Genomic DNA, 15,471 nt, shown 5'->3' with positions numbered 1-15,471 from the left:
CAAGCTGTCTTTGGAAATGAATCAAATTCATGTCTTCCATGAAACAGTCCAAAAGTAGCAGCAGCAGCTTGGCCAAGGAGGCACTAATTTTGTTCCTCCTCCCGTTCTGCCAGAACAGCTTCTACTAGATGTATTCGCCATATGCACTTTCTTTCCAGAACAAGCCTAGGGGAAAATCAGGACATCACTTTTTTCTGTCATCGTAACCATATATCCCAAGTATAGGAAACAGCGGAGTTTCCCTTTCGGTTTTTTTTTTTTTTTTTTTCGCCTGCAGACATTTTCCTGGAGTGCATGGAATGTATCTCAGCACATGTATCACCAGCCCTTACCACGTTCCCTTTAGGTATGCCAATGCTTTGAATTTTTCCATATGCTATTCCTCCTCCACTTGCCCTCCCCCGCCCCCCATCATTCTTGACATCACAGTCACACATCCCTACCATTTAATTTTTACCTGAGATTTTATGTTCAACCCGTGGGATGAATTTTGTCTAGGGCAGTCATGACCAGAATTGCTCTGGACCTCTTCTGCTTCACTCCATCTTTTCCCACATAGAAATGACGACACCTGCATTTTGTGTAATTCACGCTGAAATACAGCGGCTGGTACCTGGGGAATCAGACCTTGATTTTTCCCTATTCCCACCAACTCCCAACCACCATCCTGTGCAGCACAGCACTTCCTATGCAGGTGGGACTGAGGCGTTGAGAAGAAGCAAGAAGCCACCACAGCTTCTTGCTCTGGTTCAGAATCTCTCTGTCACAAAGGTATTTTAACACCACTCCGATGAAGGGCAGAGACATTTAACAATACACAGCCAACGCTGATGCAGTGCTTTTCATCCGGGGCTTCGCAGAGCTATACCAGGGAAAGTCATAACACTTCTTCCCCATTTTATCAGGAAAGTGAAGCAAACCAGAACTGAAGCAACTTGCCTAGTCATAGAGCAAGTTGTAGGAGATTTGGGAAGAGAATCCCAAATGCTTCTCAGTGCAGCATTTTATGGATTGGGCAAAGGCGGCTGACTCAACATGCCTTCTTGATAAGCCAAAACCACAAGACTTTTGCATGAAAAAGGACTATTGAACTCCCTATAGCCTGTCTCACTGCATCGCAGGTGCTCTTATAAACCTTTCTACGCTGTTTTGGAAATTTACATGCATATTAGTGATGTACAGTCATAAGGGAGAAAAGCTCAGCTAGAAAGATGTGAGGTCTCACAAGACAAACATTTCCTCCAGTGTAATCAACTTGATGTAAGGTGACCAATCTGGGAAAATGAAGGCCAACTCTAAACATGTGAGAAGCCCCACCTCAGTCCCTTGAAAAGAAAGTACGGTTAAGGAAGAGGAGGAGTATTTAAGACCACTCCAGTGACAGCAAAGTCCAGAGTGCACTCGCAGTGAATTAGTACATTACAAAACCCACCAGGGTGTATTATAGTATTGCGACAAACCTTTTCCCATTCCTCCCCCAAACTGACTACTGGTGGTTAACTTTAGAGTCGTACAGCCTTCCCCAGCTGGGGAACGCGAGAGGTATACTTGCACAGCCATCAAGATCTGCAGAAATGCAAATGGTTTTCAGTATTCTCAAACAGAAGAGCCATTTTTTTTTCTGGGGTAAATGGTAGCAGAGGTCAGTAAAAGCCCACCCAGTTCACTTGTGTGCAACAGGGGCACCTTCTGCATCTTGCAAACGGGCTGAGGCTGCAGACTTGTGCAAAAATGAGGCTTTACTCAGAGGACACAAGCTGTTGCATGACATACCCTACCTTCCAGCAGAGGAATGGGGATCTTTATCAGCTCTGATAAGAACCTCACTGTAAAACAGACGTTATCAACTAAATAAGCTACCTAAGAACAGAAGAATCTCATTTCTAAAATCTGAGGATTTGACCAAAGCTTGCATAGCACTCAGGTTGGGGTTTTTTTTTTTGTTTTGGGTTGCTTTTTTTGCCTTTTCTTTTGAGACATCCAGGGATTACCTAAGTAGTTTTGCTGGGAGAGTTACATGCTGCAGACTTACTTGCAAAGACTTCCAAAATGCAATCCTTGGGAAAACATGCAGTGAGCATGCATAAACACAGACATAATTCTGACATCTTCAACACATACTTTCTCTAAACACAGGGCAGAGTTTTCCCCTACTTCCAAGCTTTCAACGAAGTCCCACCTCGCCTCAAAAAGTGAGGAATAGAGAGAATCAAGCAAAACGCTGTTTGCAATCAGTAACCTGCACAGGATGCTGGTCCACCAATGAATGTTGCTTTTTGGCATACAAATAAGAGTTAAATATCCCCTTTTAATTTTTCAAATGTCAGGTTCATTGCTGCCATGGATCAGCGTTACTTTTTCAAAACATCCAGTGCTGTACAGGAACCAGACTGCCACTGAAGATGGCAACATCCACAGAAGTCACGGCAGGCTTGGCAAACAACCACCGCCACCAGAACGGGACACACGCACAGAGTTGTATTTGTTAATATAACCAATTAAATCAGCAAGCTTGTAACATAAGCTTTTTTCATTATAACACATTTACAGGAAATACATTGTTTGCAAGCCACACATTGGCACTCACTTATCCTGACTCAAGAGCTCTGGGATAAATAGCAGTTATTTTAAAAAAAAAAATCACACAGAAAATAAAAAGGGAAAAGGAGAGAAAGAAGGGAAGAGATTCAAGAAATGGTAACAAAAATCCCATCCCCTGCACCTGGCAAATTAAATAAAAACTCACTTGCCTTCAGAGAAAGAAGGGAAGGAAGGAGAATCAGAACTCAGACTTTCAAAGGGTCCACTTGTAAACACATCTGCCCAGATCTAAAGTCGTTCTTGGCTAATGCCTTTGTGAATAGATGACCAAGCGAGCAAATAACTTAAAACCACTTTGCACTTCAAGTAGCTTGGATGTCTTGGTTCTGATCTCTCTGTTCATAGTTCAATGAATAATTAAGGGTACAAACCTGCACATTCATAATTGTCTCAACTAAAATGGAAACTAGGTGCAGGTCTGGTTGAAAAATCCCATTTTTTGAGACTGCTTGCAAATTAATTTTAATCAGCGTGTTCAGCTCACGCAAGCAGAATTAAGTCTCCTACAAGGACTGAGCTATGCAGTAGTTCAAATGGCAAAAAGGCACTTCATTAGATGCCTGCTCCTCATAATTACACTAGAAAGTACATGGAAATTACAGGAAGTCATCTTGCTACTCACAAGCCACTCAGTTTTGGTAAACTGCAGTTTGCATAATTCACTAGAGCAAAGCACGCATTCAAACGTGCATAAAGAAGAATTTGTTCCCTGGGTGCGGGAGGAATACTACTACCGGACAGCGGCTAAACGGAGCTATGAAACGGTTAAGCACACAGGAGCTGGGGCACGTGGAGAACAAGAGCCACACTGAAAGCTCTGCGAGAACACAGTGTGAAAATAGCTGTTTCTGTCGCATGCTTTGTGTCTCCAGGGGTTTCTACAGAAACCCTGTACAGTGCAAGATCATCTTCCTCATGCTGTCTAATATTTTCTAGACATCATCATCATTTTCCAGTACAATCTTCTTGAGGAGGTGGAAGGACTCTCATAATTTGCTGGTAAAGCCCAAACTCCTCATCAGGTTATGAGCACAGCAAAGGACACGCGGGTTTGCTCTCTGGTTCCCTCAGCTTATTGCACGGTGGGAGAGGGCTACATGAATCAAATCAGAACTGCCATTTTCTACAACTCATGAGTGTTACATATAACATAGAATGAAATGAGATGTACAGTTGGGAACAGTGTATGGCACCGCGGTTGCAGCACAATTTTTACATGTGATTTGGATAAAAATTGCCCTTGAGAGGTGCCAAGCAGTCAAAAGGAAGACAAAGCAGCAGTGCATTTTTCATTTGGAAACTGCTGTTTTCCTCTGGGGGTAGCGGAGGAGCCTCCTCTAAAACTTAAAGAGATTTTCCTAGTTCACAAGGGTTTATATTTTAAACACGTTTTCTGTCGCGTCAATGCTCTAGCACATACACCTAAGAAACTGCTACAGCTAACAGGAGAACAGAGGTAATTACACTACTAATTCAAGCCTCACACAGCAGGCTGCACTGAATTTAAAGTCTTTTCATAGAAAAATAGGAAAGGGACTGAACCACGCAGTGATAAAAATCAGAGCCACCCGACTTACACCGAAGTCGAACTGAAATACATTATGAACAAGGTGTATTTGGCACATTCAAAGTTGTCTACAGACCCATTAACTTTATTCTAGCGGAGGATATTATTAGTTAGTTGAATCCCTGGGTTATCCCTTTGGAAGCTTCCACACATTCCCAGCAGTCTATAAACTAACAAGAGGTGGGAGGGGGAGGAGAGGGCAAAAAGAAGAGACCCAAAACCCCATTGGGCCTGACCATCTAACTTTGCCTTCATGATGGGAGTCCCACTGCAAGAACAACGTTCAGCCTTCACCAACAACTAGAGTGGCCATGAGACCTGGCTACTTAGGCATGACTGATCATACTTTCAGGTTGGTAGGGGTTTGGTTTTTTTTTGTTGATTGTTCAAATGCCAGAATTACCCTCTTAGCAAAGGTAGTGTCAAACCAGAAATTCAGTGTGTTATCTGTGGGAATTTAAATGGGGCTTTTTGCCCCCCTTACACTGTAAGTTTTATTTTTTTTCCCTCCGCAGGAGTCATCATCTGCCACTTACATCAGCTTCCTCTGACAAACTACTACTGAGAGCCTTGAGACTTGGCTGTCTGTAAACCAGCCGAGTTTTACAGTTAACTAAGCCCCAAACCACTGTGCTATGGGAAAAGAATGTATTTCAGAAGAATACAAAAATTTGGATTCACCACTTACCCTGTTGCAATGATGATGGGCCAGCAGCAATAAGAGAGCAACATGCAACATCCTCTTGTGGGACTACTATCAAGAGATGCTTGTGCTGCAGATTCTTGAACTCACCTGAAAGAACTTGGTGAAGAGAGGGGAAATCAAGAAGTCTGTGTGCAGGAGAAAAAAGTACTCTAAATACCAAAATGAGTTCGCCTTGTGCTCTTACTGTACTTACAAGGATGCAAACAGTGAGTAGAAAACTTCCAGAGACTATTATTTATTTCAAGAAATACACAAGCAGATCAGGTGTTAACATTTACTTTTATTTATAAAAAAATTGTAGAACGTATTAAATACAAACATTTGGAAAAAGCAATCAAGGCTTCGCTAAGATGCCCAGGAAGAGGAAGACAGAGAATCAAGAAGCTTACCAGGTTTAGAGTTTTTAAACTAGCTGAAGTAATTACTATAATTTTTCACTGACTTCTTTATAGGCAGTGGCCATTATAGCAACCAATGTTATTACTGTCCTCTTTAAAAAACAGAGATATGATTTGCCATATCTTCCCACTCAACCACAAAATGTAAGGAAGCAACTCTTTCCAGGTTAAAAATCAAGGTAATAAATACTAATGCATTTACCCATTACCTACATTGTGTAACACTAAACGTTTGTTTATAATCACACATGGATATCAAGTTTAGCCCCCCAAAAATCAATTTACATTTCAAATCTGGATATCCAATAAGGTGTTATAAACTTTATACATTTTCCAGTGAACATCAAAATGAGGACAATGTTTTGAAGCACAGGAACAAAATAACTGAATGCATCATCTACACTACAAAGACCAGCTACTAAGAGGTGGACTGGGGTCTAGTCATGTTCCAGATACCTGGTAAGTCCTACAAACTGCCACTGAAAGGCTGGTTGGAAGACAAATCATGTCACGTCCTCAGTCTGTGTTAGCTTCTCTCGCTTTCTAAAAGGCCAAAGGTGAGACCTGTAGCTACTCTCTCTTCCACACCTTGCGAACTACCATTCTGCTCCCTACATGGACAAACGAGAACCACGTTTTCTTAGACTGCTGTTGCTCTTTTACGGCTTTTAAACGCGGTATGCAGTACATACAGACCACCGAACAAGATGTAGAAGCCAGAGACTACAGACAGTACCTCTTCTGACTTTTTAAAAGAGAGAAGCACTTCCACTTGCTGAGAATATGGCACTCTCTCCATCTTCCTGCTTTACCCTGTATCTGCTTTTGAGCTGCAGCATAATGCACACTGACATGGCTATATGGCCCTAAAGACAAATTCAGTTCTAGAAAAAAAAATATTAAAAAATGCTGTTTGTGGGACTGACTCTTTAGGGATAACCAAGCTATTAAAAAATATCCAGCACAGAATAATCTTGGACACACGATCATTAACAGATGTCTCCCGTTCTGCCTTGTATTTGTCAGAACGGAAAAAAGAATAGTCAACTTACCAGCGCTCATAAGGTTACTACCACAAGGACGAGAGTGCCAAAAGTGTTACGGGATACATAAGTGCTGGCAAGTCAGCTACAGGAGGGACTGACTGGAGACCTGCAAGAGCATAGGCAGAGCGCTTCTGAAGCTGCACTACACATCCTATCAGGAGTAGAGGGTTGAAGAAACGGGCCAGTATCCTGAACATGTGTCAGACCCTGTTACAGAGGAAAGTGTTTTCCCAATTACCGCATCTGCCCTCAGAGCACAGAGGGGACTGTCAGCGCGGGCACTGCTCTGCTGGAATTCCTAAACAGACAATTATTTGCAGATCAACGTCTTTGAGAAAAGCCAAATACTTCTGTTACCAGGCAAACACAGAGCACTTGCTGGGTGTCCCAAATAGGTAGTGGTTAATTTAGCTACAAGCTTGAAAACAAAGTCAATTCCAGCACTTTTCCCAAATCCAGCAGCATCCCTTACTGCAACACAGACACAATTATCCTGCTCTTGCTGTGTTCAGTACACTTAAAGCCCTTAGTGCAATGAGAACCCTGATGAAGGCCTGGACTCAGATGAAACGGTCAAGCCGGTTCCACCCCATTCCCTTTTTTTCCTTTTTGGCAATTACTGATATGCAAGATCCATATTTCACAAGCCATAACATATTTTTTTAAAGATACTTAACAACAGATATTAAACAGCCAGAGCTTACTTGACCCCAAAAGCCTTGCTCCCATCCAAAGAATTCACTGCCACCCAAAGCAAGCAGGAAATCACCTGAAGAAGAATTTCATGAAGGGATGGGAGGTCAGAGTATCAAAGAAATTGAAAGAGACAACAGCCTATTTAGTATGCTGACTGCTTCTCGCTCAGTGCTCAGCTTTTAGCATGATATACACACCACACTTAAACAAGTGAGGGGGGTTTTTTGTTTCTCTTTTTTAAATATCCTGGCTGATTGGGAGGTGTTTTTTATTTTCTGGAATCTTCAAGAAAAACAGGCCTTTCATCCTCTGAGTCAAAGATAAGAAACCATGATCTTGGCATCAGTGCCACCCCCCCATTACACGACTGGAAATCAATACGCTGCCCAGCATCCCTGGTGACATATTTGAAGTTACACTCTTCGAATACACTTGAGTCAGGCAATGGCTCCATTCCAGAAACACACAATGTTACCAAGAGCAGAATACAGACCCTAGTTTTAACCTAGTTTAAAATATATTTTACAAAGACATTCCTACAAATCTGATCACCGCAAAATATATAGTGGTTTTAAAATGGCAGAAAGTTGAAGTCAAACAACTCAATTTTTAAACCAGTGAGAAATATGGGCAATTTTAAAAGAAAACAATAGAACTCTCAAGTACAGACATTTGTGAAATATACATGCGCACACACACTCGCACACACACACCCCCTCCCACTTACTTCACTCAGTGTCAGATTAAGATTACACAAGGCAATTTTCAAGGTTGCATTTACAACCACAATGACAAGAACAGCATTTTTGAGGTAGCTGAAGTCAAAGAGCAAACCACAGCACAAGCAAAGAAACAGGTGCTCGCACTCACACTGAGCCCACTCTTTGGAGACACGTTATCATGTGCGCAGGGGCGTGTGTTGAAGAGGCACGTGTTCCACGGGGAATGAAGTTCAGCGGCACTGGAGACCTGATAAACTATTCTCCAGAGAAGCTTATGTTGGGAGACCAGATGCACAATCAAGGGACCACGGCTTAAATCACTGCACATCAGCTGAGCTGTGTAACAGTCTCAGTGCTCTTGGACTGTGGCAGTTCTACCGACAGCTCTGTCTCACGTGCACTGAAGCAAGTACAGCTGTGGCAGTTGAAGATGTTATTACTCAGAGCTGTCTGTCCCACTTCTCTCCTAGATGCTACTGTTGGTAGAAAGGTACGCGTACCCATATCTCGCCTGCTCCAGTTTGCAGCCTAGCATTCAAGTTCAAGCCCACCCCCACAGTATTACCTGCCAATGGACTGCGAACAGGAGCAGCAGAGACACGGACTTGAGTTCCCTTCTTCAGGTGCAATAACATTTTTGCCACGTTAATAGTGCAGAGACGTCAAACTGCCACAGCTTGAATCACCAGACTTCATCTCTCAGAGCCCTTTGCTAGCCTACAATGAAAGGAGTTGAGCTAACCTCACAGCAAATGCCAGGCAATGTGGGCATAAGGGGATAATAGCTGTGGCCGGCTGACAAACTGGCTCAGCTACAGTAACTGGATCGTCTCTGGACACACAGAGAGCTTGATCCTGCCCAAATTATAAAACTGTGTGAAACACACTCACACACACACACACATAATGTAGTATTTTCATCAAGAAGCTTTCTACAAATCAACTGTTTTCATGATTACTGCTGAGTCTTGAAGATGGGATGGAAATTATGGCAAGATGTTTTTCAAAGGTAGAAAGAAGAAAAATCAACCTCCTACGATTAGGTCTCTGTTGTGTAGTTACTGTATGAGAGAGACGGCACAGATGAGAAGTTGTTATTCCACTGTCTTCCTCCAGTATTCTGCTGCAACTCTGCCTGCTCTTTATATTTGCTCAGAAGATTTTTGGCTTCTTGCAGATCCTGAGAAGAGTTTTCCCCGTATTCTTCTTTCAGCCACTGCCTGAACTGCAGAAATTGAACACACATATACAATATGATGAAACAATAACATGAGACTGATGCAGAAGTAATACTCCCTCCCGTCCTACAAAATTTCAAGAGCCTTTAAGAACACAAGTAGTTTAAAGAAGAGTGCTCCAAATATTACATGTCCTTCAATACCAGCACAGAATACATAAGCACAGGAACACACATTTGAAATCACAGAGATCCCTTATATCCCCTAAAATGACAGACTTGCTCAACAGCTTGGCTGACTGGAGTAAAACGGAGTAAGAAACACCCACCAGGCAAGTCCTGGACTTAAAAGCACGCTCTTCCTGTTGCATATACAATGAGATGAATAAGCATGGGAGCTAATATTGATCAGCCAACTCGCCCAAGTCACAACGGGCCACAAAAAGGATGAAGATCAGAAAGTGAAGCACTCATCTGGGGTCTTTCAACCTGAGCCCACAAACTACGAAGTAGTAAAAAAGCATACTGTAGATAATCAGGAAAGGTATCTTTTAGAAAGAAAAAGACCAGGAGCTTTAAAAGCTATACAATAGGACCCTGTATGTTATTGATACAAATAACTGAATATGGTACACGGTAACAGATGTACCAGGTCCAGCTGAAGGTCAGTCTCTGTATCCTCGCATGAGAGTAGCCAGGCAATGGCAAGGCAATAATGCTGCGACCTCTCCCCTGCTCATTTCTTAAGCTTCTAGCAATTTTCAGCTCAGGCACTTTCAGAGGCTGAGGCAGTATCTTTGTGTTTGATAACAAATAATGAATTTTTCTGACATGAGATCACTTTCTGAATCACCAAATTTTTGCCACAAGATATCTGGATGCCAACAAGCTCTATAAGCATATATTGTATAAAACCCCCTCCTTTTCCTTGACTGGGACCTGTCAATTGACAGCTCTCTCACATAACAGGGAAGAGCGGAAATCATGCCTGTTCACTTTCTCTATTCCACTCAACTTTATAGACCTTTATCATACCCTTCTGTCATTTCTTTGCCAGTTGAAGAATTTGAGTCCACTTAGTCATTCTTGACAATCTTGTCGCTCCACTCTGCACACAGAGCCCAACTGTTCTGTCCCAGTGGGGATAATATTCCTGTGGTCATTTTTCAAGCCTTAACTTTCATAGCTTTGTCCTGTTCGGGGCTCATGGACAGCTTTATCCATAAGACCATTTACTAGGACATTGGGAGGCAAGACCTCACCACAGTTACACCCTCCCATTCCTAAAAGATCATAAAGTTCCAAGTCAAATCTGAAGCCTCAGGCTACCACTTAGAAGTTTGGAATCGGTGCAAACCATGTTACGACCTTAGGGACCCCTTCCTGTAAGATCAAGATCTAAAAGAGCCCATTCCAGAAACCCCACAGGATACCACCCTACAGTGGCACAGCAAAACACCCGTGCTGCTGAAATCAGAAAAAAGTTCACGCCCTTGGCAGATGGCATTATTCCACTGAAATCAGGTGTGTAAACAGACACCTGCTAAGGATGTGGTTGCTGTTAAGAGACAGTAGGAAACTACAGCGCAACCAGTGACTACAGGTGGATATTTCTTTTTTGCAACCTACTGCCTCCCCCTCAGTGAAAAAAGGCAGAATGTGCCGTCCATGGTGGATGAAAAAAAGAGAGACGTTACTGTCTTTATCAGGCTATTTGCATATAGCCTTAATTGTCACTGCTGTTAGCCCAGACCAATTAGAGTAGAAATGACTGTAAGGGAGGAAGGAGACAAGTCTGGAAAGTCCCCCTCTAACTTTTGTCTCTTAAAAATCGGTTACTCTACCATTTACGCCAGTTCCAAACGATCCAGGAAACATTCAGTTAAATATTAAAAAAAACACAAATATTTACAGTTGCAAACTGCATCATGCAAAACAAATGGTAATTTCTAAACTCTGAGCTTTCTGCAGCAGAATGACAGGAATGGAATAAAAAAAAAAAAAACACACAACAAAAAAAAAAACAAACCAACATCCTTTGCCTTATGTATTTTGCTTTCCGATTTTGGTTTGCCTTTGTTGTCGTTGGTTTTTAATAAGCACAATAGGCGCAAAAGCCCAGAGAACAGCAACATGCTGAGCAATGGAAAACAGAGGGGACAGCCAGAGCAGGTTGTCATAAGTGGAAGTCACCGATCACCCACGGAGAGCAGGTCTTTTGCGTGGGATGGTTCTTTTTTGGAGTAAGAAACTAATTTTTGCTTTATGAAAACCACCTTGCAGTCTTACTGTTCCCTCAATTCTCTTAGTCCTACAAAGCCTTCAAAGGCTACGAAGAAAAAAAGGGTCAGATTTGAGACTGTTCTACACATCAGAAAATTTATTAAGTCTCAGCCACAGAAGGTGGGGGAGAACACAACACAAACTAGGTTCTCATTACGACTTAACTCCTGGATAGAAAAGATTTCTGATTATGATTTCTTTTCCTGCTCACTATTCCAAATAAAGGTACTGGGGGGAAACCACACTATTTTTATGCAGCTGGTACTTATAGGTTGGTCTTTCTGCTGCATTCTGAGGAACTCAGTCTTTAGTTTTTACCCCTCTAAAGGTGTCAGTCTTGTATTATGTCTTAGCATACATGAAGCAATCCCTGGATTGAAAGCATAGCTGGGCAGGAGGTGTATTTAGATGTTGTGCATTGTCTCTTCTCCCATCCAGCATTCCCTGATACCTTCAGTTCTATTCGCACCTCCCATGTGGAGAGGGCTTCGCAAAGAGGCCATTCCCTCAAAGAAAAACAGGGAGTCAGATAAACCACCCAGGCCTCAAAATAATGAGAAATAGCCCATGATCTGAAATTTAGGCTTGTGTTGTGTTTCGCAGCTCATTTGTCTGTAGTGCATTTACCTGATCAACATCATGTTTTTCAAAGTCCTGTAGCTGCCTCTGAAAGCCCATGTTAGGATTGGCACAGGATCTTGCTGCGCGGACAACAGACAGTGCATCTTCCCAACCAAAGTCTGTGATGGTCATGATGTAGGCAACCACCAACGTTACACTCCTGGAGACACCTGCAAGGCTGCATGAAAAAGGAGGTGCAATAAATTGAAGTAGTGCTGTACTTTATCTATCACAGTTGAAAGCATCCCTTCCCAGCATCACAGCAGACTGCTGCGTTACTTGCCACCAGGAAGAAATATTACACTATTTGAATTAAAAGGTTGTGGTGCTGCTTTTTCAAATGCATCAGAACAAACCTATGACAATGTCAAGAAAGTGGGTTCTGAGTAGTAATTCATAAGAGACTGCAAAGAAAGAAATAAGTATTAAGTCTGCACAAAACCAGGGGACAGTGTACACATTTTAAGTTAGGTTTGGTTTTTAACAAGCTGGAAATGTCACCCACTTTCTTCTGCCTGTATAGATCAGAGCAGTGAAATGAGACCGTTCCCTCTCCACCGTGAATCAAGGCTTCAATTTCATGGGGCTGAAATGAACTTTAACTGAACTGTTGAAGTACGTGTCTCTGGTTGCTTGAGCTCTTTTCTCTTTCTGCTATCGATGCACTGTGCAACTTCAACTCTCAATACTCCAGTTTCCCCAACGTGAAACACTGGGATAAAGTAAGAATCGTTCACTATTACTGGTTTGACAGCGCTGGGGAAAAAAAAAAACCCTCACAACCACTACTATTGTGAGTATAAAGAATGTGTTTGAGTTACATTTGTGCCAGACTTTCACTTAGCATATCGAGAACATTTTGTGCTTTTGAAATGCTTCAGAAACTCAAATATTTGTGCTTTTTAAAATTCTATCAGAATTCAGACAAATTATCCCTGTTTTACATACATGGAGACTGACCAAATGACTTTTGCACAGCCCTACCATGAGTCAGGAGCAAACTGAGGATTTATGCTCAGGGCCTGCATACAAGTCCAGTGTTCAAACCATGAGATGACTCTGATTACAGATATAGACTCAGATATGTCACTTGGACATACAGCACAAAGACTACAACCGATAGCAGCGCAAGAAAAAACCCAGGGTGGGATTTCCTTTTCTATTCTCTACAGTCCCAGAAGCATCTCTCCAATCAGAGACTCGCTATTAACAAATGCAACGTCTGAATGCTTCAGCAGTCTAAAGAAAAAAAAAAAAAAATCAATTTCTGTTCAGAAGAAAATTCTTTTTTAGCAACTCTGAAGTCACCAAAAAAGCTGTTATAGGAACTTGGATGGAAATCATCTTTCAAAATACAGGGATTAAAATAATGGGAAATAAATAATATGTCTCTAGTCAATGCATCTCTAGTCAACTACACTAGTGACTCAAAAGGCCTAGAATGAAGCTTTAATAGCATTTGCAAATCTTCTGGGGCTCTTCAAATAAAGGGGCCATTTCAGTCCAAGAGGATTGTAATATGGAGATGAACACTAACTTATCATTAAAATGATGAACATCCACTCAAGGTAGAGAAACCTTTAAGAATTTTTTTTAGCCAGTGGTATACGTACCAATGAACTAGGCAGCCTTCACCTGTAAGTCGACACTCATGGATAAATTTGATGCTCTCTCTGAAATGCCTTGCCCTGAAAACAGAAGCAGAAGGGGAATAAAGAAAGTGCTCTATTTAGTAAAATCGCTACTTAGAAAGAGAGAAACATACCCGAAAGCTCATTTAACGCTGTTTCTAGAATTTTGAACTGAAGACAGGTCATACAAGGTAAAAGTTAGTGTCTGCCAATGAAACACAATACTCACTGGCATAGTTATTCTCCACTCTACCCAAAGAGGAAATTGGTATCTTAGGTACTACAATGTGATAAACACTAACATTTTATTCTGATGACTGTCAAATCTGTATTTCACTTTGTGTTTTATTCCTCTTTAAACTAGCAACTTGGCCTCATATGTTCTTGCATATGCTCAGATGTCAAATGGAACTCAGCACAGCTACACAAACAGTTCTTAAGCTACATCGACTCTCACAAAGAGGCATCCGCTACCCACTATTCAAACTTAAGCTTAATTTTGACTTCACCTCCTCCTTCAAACCATGTACGAGGACACATCTAAACGTTACAACTTTCTTCCTTCAATATGAAGTCTTTCCCTTTTGCCCCTGCTATAAAAAAAAAATAAAATCTCAGTTCAAGCCCTGGCTTCTTCAGCTCCTTCCACTCTCCTCCCCTCAGACTGCAGTACTTTTGCTAGCTGCCCTTATTCAGGGTCTTAGCCAACCCCGTCTACAGCCCACCTCTTTTTATAGCAGCGTAGGAGAAAATGTGGAGAAGATAAAGACTCAGTTTACAAACTTTAATGTTTGTACTCTCATTATCCTTTACACATGCCTCTTTGCTGTAAGTGGGGCAAGCCTGAAGGAAAGTAGTGGGCAGCTGTCATCATCTCAGCAAATCTGCAGTGTCACCTCTTTACCTCCCATCCCCAAGTTGCTCACCCTGCCTCTGCCTTTCAGACTGCAAAGCCTTTGGGGCTGCCTGCAACTTATCACGGATGCAAGCAGCACCTCTTAGTTCAACACAGCTGGTGTTCACTGTGGCCTTGGAGTGTTCTTGCAATTTAAGCTCCCAAGCAGCAGCAATGTGCACAACACAGAGGAGAGAGCTTCTTAAAGGGCGGTCAGCACCAGGCTTATTGGCAAAGACGGACCTGAAAGCACACTGCGCTCAACACCCATGAAACACAACGTCCTGTATTCAAGATGTTTCCCCTCTCAGGGTGAATATTATACCACAAGAGTAAAAGAAAAAAACCTCAGCCCAGCACCAGCAGCCACACAAAAATCAGGAATACCCACATAAAAGGAAGCTTTCCTTCCTGCCCAACAGTGCAGCTGCTGATACTATAAACACTCAGACCCAGAGGAGGACAGCAGTGATGCAACAGAGTGGCAGTGCCTGTGGAACTTGCAAAGGCAATGATGTCTAAGCTGAAATATCCATAAAGAGGAATCCCAAAGCCCAGGAATCCCTCTCCAAGGCAGTTCTTGCATCACTGGATACGGCATGGAGAATACAACTGGAGAAGAGTTGAGTGACTTATTTGGAAAAATCTCAAGGCATGATGCAACCCCAAGCTTTAGGACAGCACGTCAACCCAGGATTTTATGTTTCTCAAGAAACCAATCAAGTACATGGGATGAGTGAAGAAGCAGGAGGACGCCTTACAAATGTATTTCTACTCAGATTGCCACTCCAAAACATTTCCACTCCAAAACATTTCCACTGTCTGAGTTCTAACAAACCATGGTGCTCAGACCTGCCTGGAGGACGTAAGCAGCTCCACATAAGTGAGCTCAGAGGACAAATGAGACATTGGGCTGTGTGCGCAAGAAGCGTTGCTATTGCACAATGAATCACACAGAATCACAGAATGGTAGGTGTTGGAACGGACCTCTGGAGATCATCTGGTCCAACCCCCCTGCCAGAGCAGGGTCACAGAAGCGATCCAGGAATTGCAGAAGTGATCAGAAACTGGCCCGAAGCAAAGGCTTTGGAATGCTACTACCTGTCCTGGTTCTGGCGGGGATAGGGT

The 15,471-nt window shown here is 42.4% G+C and overlaps 1 protein-coding gene across 1 annotated transcript in view; it reads right to left on the bottom strand.

Annotated features, from left to right (window-relative positions):
* Positions 1 to 6,225: 6,225 nt before the first annotated feature.
* The window catches only part of DUSP22 (dual specificity phosphatase 22), a 44,051-nt gene continuing 34,805 nt past the window's right edge, over positions 6,226 to 15,471 (bottom strand). Inside the window, exons 5-7 of the mRNA XM_063326004.1 lie at positions 13,431 to 13,505; positions 11,824 to 11,995; positions 6,226 to 8,961 (exon numbers count right to left, since the gene is read on the bottom strand). Of these exons, the coding sequence (XP_063182074.1) occupies positions 8,776 to 8,961; positions 11,824 to 11,995; positions 13,431 to 13,505 (433 nt within the window). The 3' untranslated portion in view covers positions 6,226 to 8,775. The remainder of the gene's footprint in view (positions 8,962 to 11,823; positions 11,996 to 13,430; positions 13,506 to 15,471) is intronic.

This window comes from Chroicocephalus ridibundus, chromosome 2, assembly GCF_963924245.1.
Source record: "Chroicocephalus ridibundus chromosome 2, bChrRid1.1, whole genome shotgun sequence".
NCBI classification, from domain to species: domain Eukaryota; kingdom Metazoa; phylum Chordata; class Aves; order Charadriiformes; family Laridae; genus Chroicocephalus; species Chroicocephalus ridibundus.
The sequence above is the reverse complement of the archived record's forward strand: the minus strand, read 5'-3'. Positions and strand labels throughout refer to the sequence as shown.